This window comes from Rhinoderma darwinii, chromosome 3 (genome assembly GCF_050947455.1).
Source record: "Rhinoderma darwinii isolate aRhiDar2 chromosome 3, aRhiDar2.hap1, whole genome shotgun sequence".
Classification (NCBI taxonomy): domain Eukaryota; kingdom Metazoa; phylum Chordata; class Amphibia; order Anura; family Rhinodermatidae; genus Rhinoderma; species Rhinoderma darwinii.
In genome coordinates, this window is record NC_134689.1 from 389,764,318 (window position 1) to 389,782,738 (window position 18,421).

At 49.0% G+C, this 18,421-nt stretch overlaps 1 protein-coding gene and 1 non-coding gene across 2 annotated transcripts; one reads left to right on the forward strand and one right to left on the reverse strand.

Annotated features, from left to right (window-relative positions):
* Positions 1-812: 812 nt before the first annotated feature.
* Positions 813-884, reverse strand: TRNAG-UCC (transfer RNA glycine (anticodon UCC)). Its single transcript has one exon. It is a non-coding gene; the product is annotated as a tRNA-Gly (tRNA).
* A 2,715-nt stretch (positions 885-3,599) lies between these two features.
* Positions 3,600-4,493, forward strand: LOC142750545 (uncharacterized). The gene has a single exon (XM_075859546.1). The coding sequence runs from the start codon at positions 3,600-3,602 to the stop codon at positions 4,491-4,493; it is 894 nt and encodes a 297-aa protein (XP_075715661.1).
* The last annotated feature ends 13,928 nt before the right edge of the window (positions 4,494-18,421 follow it).

Consider the following 18,421-nt stretch of genomic DNA (forward strand, 5'->3'; position numbering starts at 1 on the left):
CATGTCATGGCGAGATAAATCAACTTCCATACTCCCAAGTAAGATATGAGATATTGATACAGTCCATGATGTTATAATGCGACATAGGCGACTTGTTGTTTTGTTCTATCTGGTTAACGTTTTCGTTTCATACATACGAAATAAATTAATAACACTCCTGCATTTCCTTATATGATCGGCAATTGGAAGTTCTGTTAACATACTACATGTAAATATGTCAATGTTGATATCTAAGCTGTATATGCAATGTCATTGCTGATACTGTCATGTAATATCCAATTGCTGAAATACTTTGTATGTGATATTTTGAATAAACGAATTTAAAAAAAAAAATAATAATATCTGTGTTAAGGGATTAAACCTATTCTATACAGTACACTATATAGAAACTAGTATTTTAAAGCGATCCTTCTTGTATATTTTAGGGAATTGCTGCACATGCAATTCCCGATCACATAGGGAAATGTTCCCTTTAAAATTGCAGAGCTACTTCTAAAGACTGTATTGGTCACTATTACATGTATTATGTTGTCATTAATAACATAATAAAGGACTCCTCCCAAGATCAGCACAGCAGGAAATCTCAGAGCAAATGACTGAGACTTTATTACCAAAAACGGAAGTCTGGACCGTCCCTGCTGACTGTCTCTGTGTTATTATAGTACTTATAATCGTTACCATGAGCATTTGGTCTGTACATACTGTTATGCTGATAAACATACAAATAAAATTAGAAGAAAAAAAAAAAAACTATGAAAATTGGAGTAAGAAAAAATGTATAACACAAACCAATCAAAAATAAAATCTCATGCTGCGTTGGCCGGGAATCGAACCCGGGTCAACTGCTTGGAAGGCAGCTATGCTCACCACTATACCACCAACGCCTACTGAGTGTTTGCTTGGAATGATGGAGGTTTTACTGCTGTTGACTCTGCAACAACCACACTGCATGAGCTGTGCTCAGATTCCTATAGACATTTATTTACTGTACATTTGATCTACAAAGATGCCTGTTACTGAGGGATTCCATATCCTTTTCCGATTGGGTAGGAGGGATAAGGGAAATGTGGATAGGGGAAACTTTTTTTAATTATTTTTTTTTGTCTGATTTTTTTTTTATACATTGCACTACCTATGTAGTGAAATATATTAGATCTGTTAGTTGTTCAGTGCATGCATCATATGTCCTAGGGGGAGCTACACTGGCGGATTCACTTTTTGAGAAGGATCTGGGTGTACTTGTAAATCATAAACTCAATAACAGCATGCAGTGTCAATCAGCTGCTTCAAAGGCCAGCAGGATATTGTCGTGTATTAAAAGAGGCATGGACTCACGGGACAGGGATGTAATATTGCCACTTTACAAAGCATTAGTGAGGCCTCATCTAGAATATGCAGTTCAGTTCTGGGCTCCAGTTCATAGAAAGGATGCCCTGGAGTTGGAAAAAATACAAAGAAGAGCAATGAAGCTAATTAGGGGCATGGAGAATTTAAGTTATGAGGAAAGACTGAAAGAATTAAACCTATTTAGCCTTGAAAAAAGACGACTAAGGGGGGACATGATTAACTTATATAAATATATTAATGGCACATACAAAAAATATGGTGAAATCCTGTTCCTTGTAAAACCCCCTCAAAAAACAAAGGGGCACTCCCTCCGTCTGGAGAAAAAAAGGTTCAAGCTGCAGAGGCGACAAGCCTTCTTTACCGTGAGAACTGTGAATCTATGGAATAGCCTACCGCAGGAGCTGGTCACAGCAGGGACAGTAGATGGCTTTAAAAAAGGGTTAGATAATTTCCTAGAACAAAAAAATATTAGCTCCTATGTGTAGAAATTTTTCCTTCCCTTTTCCCGTCCCTTGGTTGAACTTGATGGACATGTGTCTTTTTTCAGCCGTACTAACTATGTAACTATGTAACTATGTAACAAGGAGATTAGGCTTCGGCTCTAGGCGGGGCCTAATCAGCTTCCGTAATGGCAGAGCAGGAGGCCATTGTTAGGTCTCCTGTTGCCATAGAAGCAGTCAGCGGCTCTGCGATCACATGGCAGGGCTGCCGATCAGGGTTGCCAACCACCAATTTGTTATTTTCTGGACAAGTTGGCCCAAAATCACGGACAAACAGAAATTTTTACGGACAGTTTTAAAAACTTGAGAATAACATGTTTCTCGAACTTAAAATATTAATATAGCCAGATTAGCAATGTTGAAACCTTCCCGACATTTGACGTACCGATACATCATAGTCGGGTAGGGGAAGTATGGAACAGGCTCACGGAGTGAACCCGCTCCATAAGATGCGGGTGTCGGCTGTATGTTAAATGTTATGTTTAACCCGTTAAATGCCACAGTCAATAGTGACCACGGCATTTAGATCATTAGAAAGAGGGGGCGACCCCATCTAACAGCTCATCGCGCCCCATGCAATGCAATCGCGGGGTGGCGATGGTTGCTATGGCTGCCTTGGGGCCTAATGAAGGCCCCCAGGTCCGCCATCTTTGTGCTCCTATTAAGCCCTGTATAAAAAATTAAAAAAAATAAAACATAATTAGTATTGCCGCATCAGTAAAAGTCTGAACTATTACAATATATCATAATTTAACCCGCACGGTGTACGGCGTAATTTTTTTTTTATTTAAACGCCAGAATCGCTATTTTTTGGTAACCTCATCTCCCACAAAAAAATGAAATAAAAAGTGATCTCTTCTCTTCCTTATCACTTGCCTGTGGTTTTGTTGATTCGATATGTCATGCTTTATCTGAATGTTGAACGTCAAGTGTAGGACCTGTACCTTTGCTGAATGTTGTGCTACTTAGAACATGTGAGATATTGATTGATTGATTGATTGATTGATTGATTGATTGATTGATTGATTGATTGATTGATTGATTGATTGGGCTGTTATCCGGTTTGCGCTGGTTGATACTATACTGTATGCTGGTGATTTGACCACCAATTGTTAATAAAGCTGTTTTCAATCCAAAAAAGTGGTGTATGGTGTCGGTATGTCAAGCTGTACCCGCAGCCTTTGTCTCCCCCTTCGTGGACGAACGAAAGTGTGATCAGTGAACGCTCTCCTTTTCCTGCTCGGCTTCAAGAAGCCGAGGCATGGCGACCCTTTCCCCTAACATGTCCTGCCTCTCAGTCTCACGGCAACGTTTTGGCTATAAGCCGCCACCCCGCCCCTGTATGCAAATACCCTGGCTGCTGTTGTGCATATTGGAAGTGTTTAGATTTGAGCCTGGGACGTGGGGTGCCCCAGGAGAAAAACACGGGGTGCTGCCCGCTCCCCCACAGCACCATACCAAAGGGTGCATCCGTTTTTTTGGCGCAGTTGGATCCAGACAGGTGATTTTCGGCCCGCTTCGGACAAAAAAAAAAAGGAAAAATCTTCACAGACTTAGTAGGGCTTCTTGTGTGGACGCCCGTCTGGCAGCCGCTAAACAAATCATGCTTACCTGGCAGAGGAGATACTGTGATCACTAAGGCAGGTTTCCCAGGCCCGCTGCTGAGGAAGATGCTGCTGAAGAAGACATTGCTGAGGGACTTGCACAGCCCTGCCCCCCTTGGAGGAGCTGCTGCCACTTCCCCAGAAGACCATGGCTCCGAAGAAGAAGACCGCGGAACCCCAGACAACGACGACGGAAGCCCAACCCGGGTCATCGACCCTGGCCCCCCTGGATGCTGTCCGGACAGGTCCCCAGACCTCCAGGCAAGAGGCCGGCAGGAAGCCCAGCCAAGGCGCCCCTTTTCTGGAGCCCTGGATGAGGCAGACTGTCGTCCTCAAGCTGAAGGAGGTTGACGGGAGAGTGCCGGACATGTCCTGGGAGGTGTTCGCCTCCAAGATGGTCCTGGACCATGGCTTCTCCAAGGCAGAGACTGTGAGCATCCACTCCTTCTTCACTGGGATGTTCTACATCACCTTTGCCAGCATCAACATCTGCAAACACTACTGGGAGATGGTAAAAGCTGCGAAGCCGGACTTCCCCTTTGCTCGATTTGTGGGCAACTGCCCAGTCCAGAGAGAGGAGAGGAGGGTAACCATCTCAATGCGGAACCCACACATCCCAACAAACGACATCACGACCTTCCTAAAGCATTTCTGTACCGTGGTGAGGGACCCTACCCACATCTTGGATGGGATTGGCTTTTGGACAGGCAAGTGGTCCGTCATTGTACGCTTGCACAAGGACTCATCCGCTCCAGATCGAGTGCAGGACCTGCCCCAGGCATTTTCTTTGGGGAACTCTTCAGGACTGATTTTCTACCCCGACATGCCGCAGACCTGCCGGAAATGCAGTTTGAAGGGTCATGGAATAAGGGACTGTAAAGCGCCCGCCTGCAGGATCTGTCGTGTAGCAGGACACGAAATGAAGGACTGTCCTAAAAAGACCATCTGCAACCTCTGTGGCCAGGCAGACCATGTCTACAAGGATTGTCCCATGAGAGTGAGAACCTATGCCTCGGTTGCCAAGGGAACGGCAGGAGCATAGCTTGCACCACCACCGGCCTTGGAAGCCACCAAGAAGCAGGGTAAGAAGACTCCTCCTTCTCCCCTCCCTTCCCGTGTCCCGAGCCCTACCCCCCCTCGGGTCCCCTCCCCTCCTGTCACCCCCACTGAGGATTTTCACTTTACCTTCCCTACCTCAGGGGTTCTGTCTCCTGCTCCTCTCCCCACCCAACCCCCTCTCTCCACTGCAGCAGCACTAACCGTCCCTCCGCCCGCTGCTGCAATCTTCTCCCTGGAGAATTTTCCCCCTCTTGTCCCCGCAGCTTCTCTTCAGAGGAAGATGAAAGAGAGGGACAGCCCCAGTGCCGAAAACCACAAAAAGAAGGTGGTGGAGGTCACTGAGGACCTGCTGCTGGTAGAGGAAGAGATGGAGCACATTGTGGAGCAACAGTTGTCCGAACCAGGGCCCACGGCCCCCCCTCCGGACACCCATGCTGACTCCCTACTCGACAGACTTGCCGAAGAGGGCCAGATAGAGCTCCCGGAACTATCAGACTCCAGACATGAGGAACCGCCGGACCGTGGTGGTAACTAACGAGTATCGTTCTGTACTAACCCCTCCTTTTATCTTGCATTATGGATAATCTCAACATCTTTAGCATCAATGTGAGAAGCATAAGGAACAGGTCTAGACTGCAGACCGTACTAACCTTTTTACATACACAGGACTGTGATATTTATATGCTGCAGGAATGTGCTTTGCCTTCTTCTAGGTCATACAACCATCTGGCCAGGCAGTGGTCTCACGGCCCTTCCTACTGGTCTGGTGGGGGCAGTACGGGTGCAGCAGAAGTCGCTGTCCTTATCAAGGGGGGCGCGTTCACACTTGATTCTGTCCAAGAGCTCGTCTATGGCCGACTGATGGTGGTAGATGGTTCTTGGGCGGGCGAGCCGTTTAGGCTCATCAATGTGTGCGCCTCCCTGGTCGGGAGCGAGCGATTGGAACTTTTCCAGCTCCTGCGCACCCAGCTTGTCACCACTAGGGCAGTGGTGTTGGGTGGGGACTTTAACTGCCCTATCGAAGAGTATGGTCTCGTCTTAGCAAAGTCCAATTTAAATTGTTCCTCTAAACTGCTAATCGAGACGGTGACTCAGGCGTCCTTGCGGGACGCTGTGGGTTCCATGGGGTCGGCGCTGCCAACTACAGTTGGAGCCACCCCGATGGCTCACAGCGATCACGCATAGACTTTGTATTCACATCTCGGGCAGTGAACCATGTTGGCTGTTCCATGGTCCCCTGCTTCTTCTCTGACCACAGGGCCGTTAGGCTGCGGGCTGTTCTGGGCTCCGGATTTCCTCCCGGCCCGGGCTCCTTGAAGCTCAACTGAACCCTGCTGGAAAGAGAAGAGGTGTTGGAGGAACTTAGGAATGGCTACATTGTGTGGAGGAATGATAAATGTCTGTTTAACAACACTGCTGATTGGTGGGAATATGTTAAAGTTAAGTTTCGCAGTTTCTTTCAGGCAAAGGGCCGTCAACAGACGTGTGAGCGGAGGAGGGACTTCAGGGATCTGCAAAGACAATTGCGCTCCTTGCAAGACCTCCACCTGTGCGGCTGGGACGTCAGAGTTGAGCTGGAGGAGACCAAAAAGGGTCTGAAAAGGCACTTTGAGGAGGAGTCCAAGCGCATCATCTTTCGCTCCAAGGTGGAGCACCTGGAGAAGGGTGAGAAATGTAACTATTTCTTTTTCAGGAAGCTCCACGCAAACCATACGCCCCTGTCAGAGCTGCGAGACGAGACCGGAAACATTATGACGGGGAAGGAGGGAGTGATGGCAGTCGTCAGAGACTTCTACAGCAACCTCTACTCCCCGAAGACCACTGATCCGGATACTGCTGACAAATTCCTGTCAGGTATCACTAATCCTCTTGATCCTGCAGGTGCGTCGGCAATGGATGCCCCCTTAACTATGGAGGAGCTGCACTCTGCCGCTACATCCCTCAGGCACGGCAGGACCCCGGGCAGTGATGCTCTCCCAGCAGAGCTATACGTAGCGCTGTGGGACCTCATTGGCCCGGACCTGTTGGAGCTGTACAGGGAGGTGGTGGTGGAGGGCAGAATGCCTCTGTCGTTGAGGGAAGGAATGATCACGATCCTGTATACGCGTAAGGGAGAGAGACGGGACTTGAAAAACTGGCGTCCCATCTCTCTCCTGAACGTGGACTACAAGATCCTCGCCAAGGTACTGGCCAACCGGCTGAAGGGTGTCATCGGGCGGATCATCCACCCGGACCAGACCTGCGGCATTCCTGGCCGCAGGATCGCAGACAACCTTGCTCTCATGAGAGACACTGAGCAATACGTGAATGCCCACCGCATGTCTGCGGCCCTGTTCAGCCTTGACCAGGAAAAGGCATTTGATCGTGTTTCACACGTCCTCATGGGCAAGGCGCTGCGAAGGTTTGAGCTGGGAGAAATGTTCTGTTCCTATGTTAACCTGATGTACCTTGACATTTTCAGCACAGTGCTGGTTAACGGCTGGAAGACTGACCCCTTCCCGGTACTCTCTGGGGTCAGACAAGGCTGTCCTCTTTCACCTCTCCTTTTTGATTGTGTTATAGAACTCTTCGCAGAGTCTATCCGGCAGAATGGAGAGATCAGAGGGATCACCGCACCAGGCCCAGGACACTTCGAGGTCAAGTGCTCGCTGTACATGGACGACGTGACAGTCTTCTGCGCTGACCAGGATTCGGTGACTACACTCGTCCAGACCTGCGAGGACTTCAGCCGAGCTTCAGGGGCCAAGGTCAACTGTGGGAAGTCGGAAGCCATGCTCTTTGGAGGATGGACCCAGACCTCCTCTGCCCCCTTCCCCTTTTCAATCCAGCCAGACTTCATCAAGATCCTGGGAGTCTGGTTCGGGTAGGAAGGAGCAGCCCTAAAGTCTTGGCAAGACCGCTTGGCTATCGTCAATCAGAAGACCGGACTGTGGAGCCTTATACGGCTTACCATCGAGGGAAAGACTCTTGTACTGCGTAATGAGATCCTGCCTGTGCTTCGATACACAGCGCAGGCCTGGCCGTCACATGTCACTGTGCGCCAGGCCATTACCAGGGCTGTCTTTCGCTTTGTCTGGGGCTCCAAAATGGACAGAGTAAAGCGGACAGTCATGTACAAGGAGCCCCACAAGGGTGGAAAAGGAGTCCCAGACATCCCCATTCTGCTGCGGGCATCTTTTGTGTGTGACAGCATCCGCAGGACTCTTAAAAAGACTGATGTTGGTTCGGCAGGCAGGTCCGTGTCGCGCTTCTTTCTCCTGCCTCTTTGGAGGAGGCTGCGATGGGACAAGCGGGACAGCTCCTACCCCTACAACTGGGTTGTTCTTTGGTATTACCAGGACCTTCTCAAGTTTGTGAGGGAACACCAGCTGGAGGGACTCAAACCCGACTTGTGGAAACCAAAGACTATCCACAAGCTCTTCCTAGCAAAGGACATAGCGGAGTCTATTCCAGGGCTCCCTGCTGCCACAGTCGAAACTGTTTGGAAGAATGTGGCTTCTAGCAGTCTAACCAATGGGCACAAAGATCTGACATGGATGGCCATTCAGGGAGGACTAACCCTGAGAACCTTAATGCATGCACGTGGACTACGCAATACCAGGTACTGCCCCAGGTGCCCATTCATTGTAGAAACACCTTTGCACCTCTTCTGGCAGTGCCCGTTTGCACAAGCCCTGTTGGACACCCTGGAATATGATCTCAGAGACTCTGTTCCCAGGAACAGCCTGGAGTACACTTCGGTGCTCTATGGACTTTTCCCTGGAACCCATAGCGCTGGTTGACACTATACTGTATGCTGGTGATTTGACCACCAATTGTTAATAAAGCTGTTTTCAATCCAAAAAAGTGGTGTATGGTGTCAGTATGTCAAGCTGTACCCGCAGCCTTTGTCTCCCCCTTCGTGGACGAACGACAGTGTGATCAGTGAACGCTCTCCTTTTCCTGCTCGGCTTCAAGAAGCCGAGGCATGGCGACCCTTTCCCCTAACATGTCCTGCCTCTCAGTCTCACGGCAACATTTTGGCTATAAGCCGCCACCTGGCCCCTGTATGCAAATACCCTGGCTGCTGCTGTGCATCTTGGAAGTGCTTAGATTTGAGCCTGGGACGTGGGGTGCCCCAGTAGAAAAACACGGGGTGCTGCCCGCTCCCCCACAGCACCATACCAAAGGGTGCATCCGTTTTTTTTGGTGCAGTTGGATCCAGACAGGTGATTTTCAGCCCAAGCAATCAATCAATCAATCTCACATGTTCTAAGTAGCACAACATACAGCAAAGACACTTGACATTCAACATTCAGATAAAGCATGACATATCGAATCAACAAAACCACAGGCAAGTGATAAGGAAGAGGAGATAGAGATGTCCCCAATCCTCACTGTCACCCAGAGGTCAATTGATGGCTCGATCGATCGATCTAGCAAGTACCTCTGACTAGTAACAGTCAGCACTGAGTAATAAGCACAGTTTTTCACCAGAGTAAATCAGGGGAAAGCGCGAACGCAGTCCCCCACTACCACAAATCATGCAGTCGAGTTTCCCGCATTTGGGGAAATCACAATGGATGAGCCTCGCCCTGGGAAATCCGCTTTTTGATTGAAAATAGCTTTATTAGCAATCAGTCGTCAAAATACAAGCATACAGTATACTGCGACCAGTGCAACTGGATTGCAGCACAATAAATATCACACACATTCTAAGTAAAACAGAAGCACAACATACAGAAAGACACAAATCCTACACTGTACATTACACTCTGCACTACATCCACATTCTGATAAAGCATCACATATCAATCAACAAAATAACAGGCAAGCGATAGGGGATGAGTGGAGGGAAAGTAGGGCAAAAGGAGGGGGAAATCACAGGCCCGAAGCTTTATTGAAAGACAGACACACCAAGGGGGAGAGGGGGGGAAGGAGAAGGGTTTTAATCCCCTTCTTAGTCGACGTCCAAACTGTCCATGATGGAATAGTCCCTGAGCAGGCTGCAGACCAGCCTGCGGCATTCCTGTACTGACATCCACTCCCAGTTCATAACCAGGCAAGTCCTGGAAAGCCACAAAGCATCCTTAACACAGTTCATAAGGCGCCAAGCTTCCTGGATATCTCCAACGCTATGGATCCCAGGGAAAAGTCCATAGAGCACTGAAGTGTGCTCCAGGCTGTTCCTGGGAACAGAGTCTCTGAGATCATATTCCAGGGCGTCCAACAGGGCTTGTACAAACGGGCACTGCCAGAAGAAGTGCAAAGGTGTTTCCTTAGCGAATGGGCACCTGGGGCAGTACCTGGTGTTGCATAGTCCACAGGCGTGCATGAAGGTTCTCAAGGTTAGTCCTCCCTGAATGGCCATCCATGCCAGGTCTTTGTGCCCATTGGTTGACCTGCTAGAAGCCACGTTCTTCCAAACAGTCTCGGCTGTGGCAGCAGAGAGCCCAGGAATAGACTCCGCTATGTCCTTTGCTCGGAAGAGCTTGTGGATAGTCTTTGGCTTCCACAAGTCGGGTTTGAGTCCCTCCAGCTGGTGTTCCCTCACAAACTTGAGAAGGTCCTGGTAGTACCAGGGAACAACCCAGTTGAAAGGGTAGGACCTGTCCCACCCTCCTCCAAAGAGGCAGGAGAAAGAAGCAAGACACGGACCTGCCCAGCGAGCTAACATCAGTCTTTTTAAGAGTCCTGCGGATGCTGTCACACACAAAAGATGCCTGCAGCAGACTTGGGATGTCTTGGACTTCTTTTCCACCTTTGTGGTGCTCCTTGTACATGACTGCCTGCTTTACTTTTTCGCTTTGTCTGGGGCTCCAAAATGGACAGACAGCCCTGGTAATGGCCGTGTGCACGGTGACATGTGGCGGCCAGGCCTGCGCTGTGTGTTTAAGCACAGGCAGGATCTCATTACGCAGTACAAGAGTCTTTCCCTCGATGGTAAGCCATATAAGGCTCCACATTCCGGTCTTCTGATTGACGATAGCCAAGCGGTCCTGCCAAGACTTTAGGGCTGCTCCTTCCTTCCCGAACCAGACTCCCAGGATTTTGATGAAGTCTGGCTGGATAGAGAAGGGGAAGGGGGCAGAGGAAGTCTGGGTCCATCCTCCAAAGAGCATGGCTTACGACTTCCCGCAGTTGACCTTGGCCCCTGAAGCTCGGCTGAATTCCTCGCAGGTCTGGACAGTGTAGTCACCGAATGCTGGTCAGCGCAGAAGACGGTCACATCGTCCATGTACAGCGAGCACTTGACCTCGAAGTGTCCTGGGCCTGGTGCGGTGATCCCTCTGATCTCTCCATTCTGCTGAATAGACTCCGCGAGGAGTTCTATAACCCAAACAAAAAGGAGAGGTGAAAGAGGACAGCCTTGTCTGACCCCAGAGAGTACCGGGAAGGGGTCAGTCTTCCAGCCGTTCACCAGCACTGTGCTGAAAATGTCAAGGTACATCAGGTTAACATAGGAACAGAACATTTATCCCAGCTCGAACCTTCGCAGCGCCTTGCCCATAAGGACGTGTGAAACACGATCAAATGCCTTTTCCTGGTCAAGGCTGACCAGGGCCGCGGACATGCGGCAGGCATTCACGTATTGCACAGTGTCTCTCATGAGAGCAAGGTTGTCTGCGATCATGCGGACAGGATTGCCGCAGGTCTGGTCCGTGTGGATGATCCGCCCGATGACACCCTTCAGCCAATTGGCCAGTACCTTGGCGAGGATCTTGTAGTCCACGTTCAGGAGAGAGATGGGACGCCAGTTTTTCAAGTCCCGTCTCTCTCCCTTCCGCTTATACAGGATCGTGATCATTCCTTCCCTCAACAACAGAGGCATTCTGCCCTCTACGACCATCTCTCTGTACAGCTCCAACAGGTCCGGGCCAATGAGGTCCCACAGCACTTTGTAGAGCTCTGTTGAGAGACCATCACTGCCCGGGTTCCTGCGGTGCCTGAGGGATGTGGCTGCAGAGTGCAGCTCCTCCATAGTTAAGGGGGCATCCATTGCCGACGCACCTACAGGATCAAGAGGATTAGTGATATCGGACAGGAATTTGTTTGCAGTATCCGGATCAGTGGTCTTCAGAGAGTAGAGGTTGCTGTAGAAGTCTCTGATGACTGTCATCACTCCCTCCTTCCCCGTCATGATGTTTCCGGTCTCGCTTCGCAGCTCTGACAGGGGCGTGTGCCTTGCGTGGAGCTTCCTGAAAAAGAAAAGTTACATTTCTCACCCTTCTCCAGGTTCTCCACCATGGAGCAAAAGATGATGCGCTTGGACTCCTCCCCAAAGTGCCTTTTCAGACCCTTTTTGGTATCCTCCAGCTCAACTCTGATGTCCCAGCCGCACTGGTGGAGATCTTGCAAGGAGCGCAATTATCTTTGCAGATCCCTGAAGTCACTCCCCCGCTCACACGCCTGTTGACGGCCCTTTGCCTGAAAGAAACTGCGAAACTTAACTTTAACATATTCCCACCAATCAGCGGTGTTGTTAAACAGACATTTATCATTGCTGCACACAATGTAGCCATTCCTAAGTTCCTCCAACACCTCTTCTCTTTCCAGCAGGGCACAGTTGAGCTTCCAGGAGCCTGGGCCGGGAGGAAACCCGGAGCCCAGAATAGCCCGCAGCCTAATGGCCCTGTGGTCAGTGAAAAAGCAGGGGACCATGGAACAACCAATACGTTTCACCGCCCGAGAGTTGAACACAAAGTCCATGTGCAGTCACCGTGAGCCATCGGGGCGGCTCCAGTTGGCAGCGCCGACCCGCATGGAGCCCAAAGCATCCCGCAAGGATGTCTGAGTCACTGTCTCGACTAGCAGTTTAGAGGAACAATCTAAGTTGGTCTTTGCTAAGATGCGACCATACTCTTCGATAGGGCAGTTAAAGTCCCCACCCAACACCACTGCCCTAGTGGTGACAAGCTCCCGACTGGGGGGCGTACACATTGATGAGCCTAAGCGGCTCGCCCGCACAAGAACCGTCTTCGACCATAAGTCGGCCACAGACAAGCTCTTGGATGGAATCAAGTGTGAACGTGCCCCCCCTTGATGAGGAAAGCGACTCCTGCTGCACCCGTGCTGCCCCCAACAGGCCATTAGGAAGGGCCGTGAGTCCACTGTCTGGCTTGATGGTTGTTTGACCTAGAAGAATGCAAAGCACATTCCTGCAGCATATAAATATCACAGTCCTGTGTGGGTAAAAAGTTTAGTACAGTCTGCAGTCCAGACCTGTTCCTGATGCTTCTCACATTGATGCTAAAGATGTTGAGATTATCCATAATGCAAGGTAAAAGGAGGGGGTTAGCATAGAACGGTACTCCTTAGTTACCACGGTCAGGAGGGTCTTCATCCCTGGATTCTGATGGCTCCCGGACCATTATCAGGCCCTCTTCGGCAAGTCTGTCAAGCAGGGAGTCTACATGGGTGTCTGGGGGTTCTACGGACCCTGGTTCGGACACCAGTTGCTCCACATTGTGCTCCATCTCTTCCTCTACAGGCAGCGGGTCCTCAGTGTCCTCCACCACCTTCTTTTTGTGATTTTTTTGGCACTGGGGATGTGCCACCCTTTCCTCGCTCTCTGAAGAGAGCCTGTGGGGACAAGAGGGGAAAAATCCTCTAGGGAGAAGATTGCAGCAGCGGGCGGAGGGACAGTTAATACTGCTGCAGGGGAGTGGGGCGTTGGGTGGGGAGGGGACCAGGTGATAGAACCCCTGAGGCAGGGAAGGTAAAGGGAAAAGCCTCAGTGGGGGGGGGTGACATGAGGGGAGGCGACCCGAGGGGGGTTGAACTCGGGACACGGGTAGTCAGGGGAGGGGGAGGAGTCCTCTTACCCTGCTTCTTGGTGGCTTCCGGGGTTGGTGGGGTGGTGCAGGCTTTGCTCTCATCGGTCCCTTGGCAACCGAAGCGTAGGTCCTCTCTCATGGGATAATCCTTTCAGACATTGTCTGCCTGGCCACAGAGGTTGCAGTTGGTCTTTTTAGGAAAGTCCTTAGCTTCGTGCCCTGCAACACGACAAATCCTGCAGGCGGCCTCTTTACAGTTTCATTTCATGAACCTTCAAACCGATTTTTCAGCAGGTGTGTGGCATGTCGGAGTAGAAAATCAGTCCTGAGGAGTTCCCCAAAGAAAATGTCTGGGGCAGGTGCTGCACTCCGTCTGGAGCGGATGAGTCATTGTGCAAGCCGACAATGATGGACCACTTGCCTGTCCAGAAGCCATTCCCGTCCAAGATGTGGGTTGGGTCTGTAACGTCCATGGCCGCGGACCGTCGGGATTACCCACCCCTTGATGGCCGCAGCCATGGTCTAGTGAGTGCTGGCTTGCATCTCCTCCCCAGGAGACGCCAGCACTCACTTACGCTCCACTCTGCTGTGTCCTGTAGGGTGCGCGCGTGCACGCTCGTGCCCGGCCTTAAAAGGCCAGTGCGTGCACATATTAAACATCATTAATTAGCCCATGGTCACTCTGGACTATAAGAAGGGCCTGCACCTTGGCTCATTGCCTGAGCATTTTTCGTATTCCTCGGTTAGACTTGCAAATGGTTCCATAGTGTTATCCTGTTCCCGATGTTCCAATGCCCTGCTACCTGTGTGCTGTATCCCGTATTGTAGTTTTTCCTGTGCTCGCTATAGCGTTGAAGTAGAGTTCTGCCAAGTCTGCTGTGTTGCACCTCGTCCAGTGTCATCTGTCTCATCTGCATCACCTGCCATCAAGATCCCATCTGTGCCTAGCCGTTGCTGCTGTCTGAACTATCACATGTACCCTTGTGCTTTGACTATATATATTGACTTGGTACTCTGTTGGCCAGCTGCTATTCCGCTACGGCGGTACGGCGCAGTGAGTCCACATTCCCACAGATCATGACAGGGTCCCTCACCACGTTGCAGAAATGCTTGGAAAAGGGTATAAAAAGAGGGAGAAAGGGCGCTCCTCTGGGGTGATGTTGTATTTGCTCTTAAAATATATTTTTTACGGTGAAGTTGTTATCGACTCACCTAGTTTGGTTGTGCAGGATCATCAGCACAACTTGACTTAATTGCTCGTCTGGTAAACTTTCCGGTACACTGTGCAAGCCTTGGGAGCGGACCCACGGTGGATGCCTCCAAGCCTGGAGTTTCCTCGACGTGGTCTTTTGATTTGTTTTTCAGGATATAGAAAAAAGCTCCTTGTTTCGGGCACTTCTGTGTAGCAGGATTTTCGTTCACTCCAGACCAATTTTTTGATAAAAATATTTTTTATTTTCACATGACGTGAGTGACAATTATGAAACATAAAAGGATAAAATATATGTGGACTGCAACGCGTTTCAACGCCGGACCGGCGTCTTCGTCAGGCAAATAAAAAAAGAGATATGCTATAGATGTATATACAGTATATATATATATATATATATATATATATATATATATATATATATATATGTTGGTTTGTTTGTGGTAATGCTGATTGCACTAATTAAGATGGAACTTCAAAGAAGAAAAAACGCCAAAACACAAAGGCGGGTCAGGGTTCAAAGGTATAAGGTGGAGACATGCGTTATATAGACAATTTAAAAAGTTTATGTAAAAAAGCACACAGGTAATCATATAGATATATAGTTTCTTGAAAAGAGTACTTCCTATGTCCATATTAAACTGTTTTTCTGTATCTCCCTAGCAGGGGTATTTTAATTTAGTTTTGGTGTCTTCCTGTGAAAGGTCCCGTCGGTGTTTTCATTAACACCTTCCTTTTGGAGTATCATATTGCTTCTCTGTACTGAGGGACACTGTTTGGCTTCTATCTATATTTTATAAAGTTTTCGTTTCTCTCTAGTCAGGGTATTATGATTTTGTTTTGTTGTCTTATTTTGAACAGTCTAATTAGTGTTTTTACTTTAAACATCCTTTTGGAGAGTCATGTTTCTTCTCTGCCTCAGGGAACACCGCTTTACTTGTGTCTATATTTTACTGGTTTTTCATTTTTCTCTAATGGGGATATTATAATTTCGTTCCGGTGTCTTATTTCGAAAAAAGTCCTATTTATATTTATTTTTTCTTGTCAGCTTCCTTTTGGAGTATCATGGTTTTTCTCTGCATCGCGGAGCGCAACCCGAACAGGACTACAGACGATTGTGATGTTATAATTTCATAAGCATATCTCTTTTTTATCCGCCCGACGAAGACGCCGGTCCGGCGTTGAATCGCGTTGCAGTCCACATATATTTTATCCTTTTATGTTTCATAGTTGTCACTCACGTCATGTGAAAATAAAAAATATTTTTATCAAAAAATGGGTCTGGAGTGAACGAAAATCCTGCTACACAGAAGCGCCCGAAACAAGGAGCTTTTTTCTATATCCCGAAAAACACGTTGCAGAAATGCTTTAGGAAGGTCGTGATGTAGTATCCTGGGATGTGTGGGTTCCGCATTGAGATGGTTACCGTCCTTTCCTCTCACTGGACTGGGCAGTTGCCCACAAATCGAGCAAAGGGGGGAGTCCATCTTCGCACCCTTTACCATCTCCCAGTAGCGCTTGCAGATATTGATGCTGGTAAAGGTGATATAGAACATCCCAGTGATGAAGGAGTGAATGCTCACAGTCTCTGCCTTGGGGAGGCCATGTTCCAGGACCATCTTCATGGCGAACACCTCCCGGGTCATGTCTGGCACTCTATCGTCCTCAAGCTGAAGGAGGTTTACGGGAGTCTGTCTCATTCAAGGCTCCAGAAAGAGGGCACCTTGCCTGGGTTTCCTGCCGGCCTCTTGCCTGGAGGTCTGGGGACCTGGCCGGGCAGCACCCGGGGGGGCCAGGGTCGATGGCCCAGGTTGGGCTTCAGTCATTGTCTCACCATCTGGGGCTCCGCAGCTTTCTTCCTTGGAGCCATGGTCTTCTGGGGAAGCGGCAGTAGCATCTCCAAGGGGGGCAGGGCTGTGCAAATCCCTCAGCGATGTCTTCCTCGGCAGTGGATTTTCCGGTGGATCATTGTCTGCTCCCCGATTGGGAGTAGAGGGGCTAGGCAGTTGTCCAAGACCTCAGCTTATACAAAACCATCTAGCAACAGGCCGAGATGTGATCAGAGATCGGTTTACTCTTATGCCCTAGGGCAGAGCCCCAACACCCAATAGCGGCGGTGAGCTTGCGCCCAATGGCCGAGTGCGTGGGAGTACCCAAGGGTCCATTTATCTCAAGCAGGACTTAAAAACGGACTCAAATTTGAAACACGTGAGGGGCCCAGGAGATTGCTAACTAAGCCACGGGGCAGAGTGGGCCCCCCAACCTGCCGACTGACAACCAGGACCCGCTCCAGGCCTGGTCTGTCTTCTACTAGCACACACAGATTTTTAGTGAATTCGGCAGAACCACAATATCTGACGCTGAACGTCCACCCATCTTCCTTGCGCTAGGCGAAACCAGCTCACTAATGTGCAGCGCAGCAAAGCAGGCCAAAGAAAGAGCTGTGCGGAACAGACAACATTCATAGCCATCACGTCAAATTTTTTCCATCACTGACAAAATCCTACCCAGTTACGCAAAATAAACAGGTCGTCTCGTATCGCGGGAGACTGTTTCCTTCTTCCATCCCTTAAATGTCTGGCGCACTATGAATTCTTTAGTGACATCCTTAAATCCCTACAGTTTCAACATAAATGCCACACCGGCTAAATGCCAGCCGAACATCGTAGCACTTCTGCCGCCCCGACGCAATTTTACCAAGAAATCCAATGTGGTTTCGGGGTGTCGGCGGTCATTCACCGAAAAAATACCATCAGCTACCTCCAACCGTAAATCCCACGCTCTACAATGACACTTCCACGTAGCCGGAACAAAATCCATTAAAAGACTCACAAATTGGCTTCGACTAGGGCCCACATTTAATGAGGGGGGGGGGGTGCTCCACCTCAGCAAAAGACCCTGTGTGCGAGTCACCGAAAACCGACATCTGTGAACAAGACAATGCATTAGCCATCTTATTATAAACACCACGAACATGTTTTGCACTAAACCATACATTCAAATACTAACATTACAAAACTAAATAACGCAATAGGGCAAGAACAAGTAATGAACTCTTCTTCCTGAAGGAAATTTGAGGTAGATTTTCTGCCTGCAAAAAAACTCAGTGTGAACATACATTACATTCTGAGAGATGATCTTCAACCACAATGACATGTAGGTGCAAAAATGTTAAAAAAAGAATAAAAATAAAACAAAATCAAAACCCAGAAAATTGCAATGGTTTTTATTCAGAAAGCCCTCACTGGGAGAGCTGGGTGCTTCTGAGAACATATCAGGAGACTAAGGCCTCACGCACAGGGCTGTGCCCATAATCACAGCCAGCAGCCCGCATTTTCAGCCCGTAATAAGCAAAAGATAGGACATGTCCTATCTTTTGCAGGTACACCGCTACGACCCAGACACCGTAAATAAATGGATAGGTGTCCGTGGAGAATAGTAGCAAATGGGTCCGGCTGTCCGCAGTTTCGGACGTTTTTTACGGTCATGTGCATAGGGCCGTAGGACTAGTACTTGAATCAGTGTCAAGCGCTGAATAAGGATTGGGATGCATACCTCCCAACTTTGAAGTATCTCAAAGAGGGACATTTTTTTTTATTTTAAGCCACGCCTCTAATCCCACCCAATCCCCGCCAATACACACCCGATTCAGCTCACACAGTATCATGCTCCGATAGTGCCTCCCACACAGTATAATACCAAATAGCTGCCGCTACACAGTATAATGCCCTCTAGCTGCCACCATACAGTATAATGACCCATAGATGCACTCATACAGTATAAAGCCCACACATATTCTCCCATGCAGTATAATACCAATACAGATGCTCCCATGCAGTATAATGCCCAAACAAATTTCCCATACAGTATAATGCCCCCTTAGCTGCCCCTAGTTCCAGTGCCCTTGTAGATAGTGACACAGTGCCCATGTAGGAAGTGCCACAG

Coding starts and splice junctions, on each gene's coding strand:
- LOC142750545 (XM_075859546.1), top strand. CDS start 3,600: ATGGCTCCGAAGAAGAAGACCGCGGAACCCCAGACAACGACGACGGAA.